General features: G+C 61.9%; 1 protein-coding gene across 1 annotated transcript in view; it reads left to right on the top strand.

Moving 5' to 3' along the window:
* IL10RA (interleukin 10 receptor, alpha) overlaps positions 1–3,142 on the top strand; it is a 3,630-nt gene extending 488 nt beyond the window's left edge. Inside the window, 7 exon segments of the mRNA XM_008936275.1 lie at positions 418–538; positions 655–833; positions 1,125–1,291; positions 1,606–1,756; positions 1,891–2,015; positions 2,130–2,466; positions 2,469–3,142. Of these exon segments, the coding sequence (XP_008934523.1) occupies positions 418–538; positions 655–833; positions 1,125–1,291; positions 1,606–1,756; positions 1,891–2,015; positions 2,130–2,466; positions 2,469–3,142 (1,754 nt within the window).
* Positions 3,143–4,266: the final 1,124 nt, after the last annotated feature.

The raw sequence follows: 4,266 nt of genomic DNA, 5'->3' as shown, positions 1-4,266 counted from the left end.
GTCAGATGTTATCTAGCTGTGCTTTGCTGCCAGGTGACAACGTCGAAATTGAGGCAGGAGGTGTGAAAAAGTCGGTTTCTTCCAGGCAGCCAATATGCAAAACAGGATAGATGAATCCGAACAGAGCTGGGAGCAAGTGGAGGGGTGCCCAGAGCTGCAAATACAGCGGGCATTGGCCTCGGGCCAGAAAAGCACCGAGAGCCTCTTGCCTGGGCTGAGCTGGGCTCTCCCCAGAAGAGAGAGAGGGAGTGGGACAGACCTGGGGCAGTCCTTGCGCTTTTTGGGCGGGGGGATGGTCACTGCCGAACAGGGGGCAAAGCTCCAGGCGAGCTGTGGAGGAAGCCAGCATGAGGAGCTCTGCCCGGGCCCCGTGGGCAGAGGGGGACGCCCCCCCGCCCCCCGCCGTTGGTCCCGCAGGTGAGCGGCTGGCGAGGCCCAGGAAGGTGCACTTCACTGCAGAGATAGCACATCACCTCCTGCGGTGGGAGCCGGGAGACGACCCCCCCAGCGACGTCCGCTACGAAGTGGAGCACAAAATGTGAGTAGAGCAAGGAGGGGTTCAGCCCCTGCCCGGCACCCCATTCCCACAGCAGAGACAACCGAGGCCCTGGCACCTGCCCGTGCTGCTCTCACCCCAGGCGCTTCTCCCCGCAGCTACGGCACGAACGCCTCCTGGGCAGCCATCCCAAACTGCAGGAAGATCTCGGGGCACTCCTGTGACCTCACGTACTACACCCTGGATCCCGACCGGCGCTACTACGCACGGGTCAGGGCCGTGTCTGGGAACCTCACGTCCCTGTGGGAGAGGACCAACTCTTTCTCTCCACGACAAGGTAGGTCAGGTGCCCGCCTGCACCCTGAGGCCAAGTCAGGAGGCTCTGGGGAGAGCAGAGGCCAGGCTGCCTAACTGCTTGGGAAGAGCCCTGAGACAGATGAAAGCAGGGATGTCACCCTCTTCATACCTTCCTGGAGGGCAGCCAGGCTGTGGGATGGGGTGGGACAATCCTAGGGCAGGTGGCACTGGCTGGGAGGAACAGCCACAGCTCAGTGCGCTGCCGTGAAGCCTCTTAGGGCTGCCACCAGGAGAAAACCCTAACGTGCTCTTCCAACTGACTCGTCTCCAGCCAGCCTGCGCCTCTCGGGCCAGAGCCTCTCCGTGGTGGGCAACACCGTGCACGTGCAGCTGCAGCTGCTGCTCAGGACAGGGAACCTCACCGTGAAGTACGAGGACGTACAGAAGCACGCGAGGCGGTACCGGGTGTACGTCAGGAGGGTGCAGGACAACCGGACGGTGAGATGAGTTGCTGGTCCCGTGCTGTCCCCGTCTGTCACACACACTGCTGCTCAAATTGAAAAACACATTTTTAAAGTAGTCTTCTGTAAAACTTAATGTTGAGCTTTGTCACAGCCTCAATATCACAGAGCGATTTCTCTGCTCGTCTTATAGTGCAGGAGGTTCCCCAAATCTTTCGTTGGGGTCTAGCTGCTGTCAGCCGTATTGCCGAGCACCCCAGGGGAGGGTGTGAAGGGAGGAAAGTACAGGGCCCGGGACTCCCAGAGGAGCTGGGGGTTCTGAGGTACCAGCCCATGCTCTGGTCCTTGCAGTATGAAGTGATTGAGACCACTCCAGAGTTCCAGATCAGCAGCCTGTTCTGGGACACGGAGTACTGCGTCAGCGTGGTGCCCGACGTGGCCAGCCGGCAGATCCGCGCCACGCGCACCGACGAGCAGTGTGTCACCACCGGCCAGAGAGACAGTGAGTGGAGGGGGCAGGACACGGACCCTCCTCAGCCTCCTGGGGCACAGGGCTCTGCACCAGGGCGGCCGCTCCGTGCTGCCTGTGCCAAGGATCTGCCTTCCCCCCTCACCCGGGTGTATCCTCTCTTGCAGGGAGCGCAGAACTCATCCTGGGCATCGGCAGCTCCTGCTTCATCACCCTGTTGCTCTTGGGTGTCCTGGGGTTTCTGCTGGTGTGCACCTACATAAAGAAACCCATGAAGCCACCATCCGTCCTGGTAAGGCACCCTTTTTGGCCGGCATGAGGGTGCACACTTGGGTAGCTCTTGGGAGAGGGGGGCACCAAGCAGGGATGAAGCATGGCTTACTGCCCTCTTTCCTCTCCCTTCCAGAAGTCTTTCATAAAGCAGAGCTCACTCTGGGTGGAGGAGTTGTCCGAGTCCTCGTCCTCAGGCAGCCCGGACACAGATCCTGTCCAGCAGCTGTTCCTGTGCCAGAAGGAGCCCCAGCAGGACAGCAGCCCCGTCCACAGCACCAGCACAGCCCAGCTGCCCCTGGAGAAGGGCTGGAGGCTCCCGGTGTGGCCCAAGGACTGGGTGTGCCCGCTGGGGCTGGCGGCCCCGGGCAGCAGAGACAGCAGCTGCACCAGCACTGACAGTGGCATTTGCCTGCACGCCTCCTCCTCCGAACTGAGCTGCCCCTCAGGCCCCGAGCCCCACGGCTACAAGCAGCATCAGGCCCGGAGCCCCACGGCTACAAGCAGCAGCTGCCCAGGGGCGACGACAGCGGCCTGGGCTTGGGGAGCACCGGCCCGAGCCCCACGTGCTCCTCCGGCAGCGGGAACACCAGGCCCCCCCTCGGAGAGGAGCTCAGCCCGAGCCCTGCCAGCAGCCAGGGCAGCCAGCAAGAGCTGGAGTTCCGTGGGTACCTGCAGCAGTCCAAGGGCACCGTGCAGCCAAGGCAGGAGCCAGCCGAGCGGGTGCCCTTCACGGGCCCTGCAGGATCCTCGCAGGGCCCGAGCAGCACTGACACTGTGCTGGCTGTGGAGTGCTCTGAGTTGGCTGTGGTCAAAGGGTACCTGAAGCAATCCTCTCCCGAGCACCCCTCTAACCACGCACTGGACCTTGCTCCACGGAGAGCCCCTCAGGAGCCCAATGCCTGGGACTTCTCCAGCCAGGTGGGGCCCCATGCCCCTGCTCTACTGAGCTATGGGGCTCCTGGCGCTCCCTTGGCCTCCAAAGCCAGCCCTGAGCTTGTCAAAGCTCCCTTCAACCTGGATATCTTCAACACTGACCTCCTGGGGACGCTGCCCCTCATCTCCAGCCTCAGCACCAGCAAGTGGCTCATGCTGCAAACCAGCCCCGTGAGCCTGCTGCATGGGGACAGCAAGGACAGCCGGCTGTGAGCCGTCCCCACACTGACCTGACTACCTCATCTCACCACTGCCCACCTGGAGCAGCCACTGCGATAAGCTACAGCCAACCCTTGAATGTTACTGCACCCACCCAAGCGGCGCCCTGGCCAAGACTTGCCCCAGGAGGACCAGCTGAGCTACTTCTGGGGCTGCTCAGGATGCAGTACCCACTGCGGGCAGCCCCCAGCATGCCCTGCCCCTTCCCAGTCCCCGCGGCGCGCACCCCCCATCATGCCCTGCCCCTTCCCTCCAGCCAGTGTCTGGGATACGGGGATGGGCTGTGCTGGAGGGCTGGCCCCCATCGCCTCCGACCACCAAGCCCAAGGATACACCAGGATGTTCCCAAAGAGCGATCCTGCCTCACCTGCCCCCTGGGCAGCACAGCGCAGGGCACGCAGCCCTGTGCTTCCCCTCCCAGCTTCCCCCTTCTGCAGGCAGGCACCGGGCTCCTCTGGCTGACACCCACACTGCCGATGCCATCCAAGGCTTTCACAACACGGATACCGAAAGCGAGGAGCAGCCTGACGTCAGCCATCCTGCTACTGGGAGCCTGGAGCTCCCACGCTGGCTGACCTCACTTGGAGGGAGCGAGGGACTTTCCTGACCCTACAGAGACCCTTCAGCATCATTCCCCATGGCAGAGAGCCAGGGCACTGGGCACTTCTGGCGAGGTGCAGGATGCATGAGCAGCTGCCATGTGAGCCCAGCGCGGGTCGGGGCAGCCCTGCTCACACTATGGTCTGGGTTCTGCCACTGTCGAATACAGACATTATTTATTCTATTTAATTTCTAAATACAGAAAGGATGTGGTGTTATTTATTTGGGCCACTTATCTGTACATACTCTTCTAAGGTCAAGCTGCGCTTTCCATTTTCAGATACAGACTTAACCCTGCAGCAAACGGCAACGTGTCTTTGCTCACATGGGGAAGAGCATTTCCCCATCACAACTGAGGAAAAGGAGAACAAAGCCAGCCCACCAAGGGCTTCACACTCATCTGAGGACCAGGGCAGTCGTCCCAGCTGTGGGAGCGTGCAGGGAGGAGCAGCAGGGAGGGGACCTGGGCAGCTCACAGTGATGTCACAGGGGTGCACGGGGCATGCAGCATCCCAGAG

The sequence above is a fragment of the Merops nubicus genome, unplaced genomic scaffold (assembly GCF_000691845.1).
Source record: "Merops nubicus isolate BGI_N331 unplaced genomic scaffold, ASM69184v1 scaffold29682, whole genome shotgun sequence".
Taxonomy (NCBI): domain Eukaryota; kingdom Metazoa; phylum Chordata; class Aves; order Coraciiformes; family Meropidae; genus Merops; species Merops nubicus.
The sequence above is the reverse complement of the archived record's forward strand: the minus strand, read 5'-3'. Positions and strand labels throughout refer to the sequence as shown.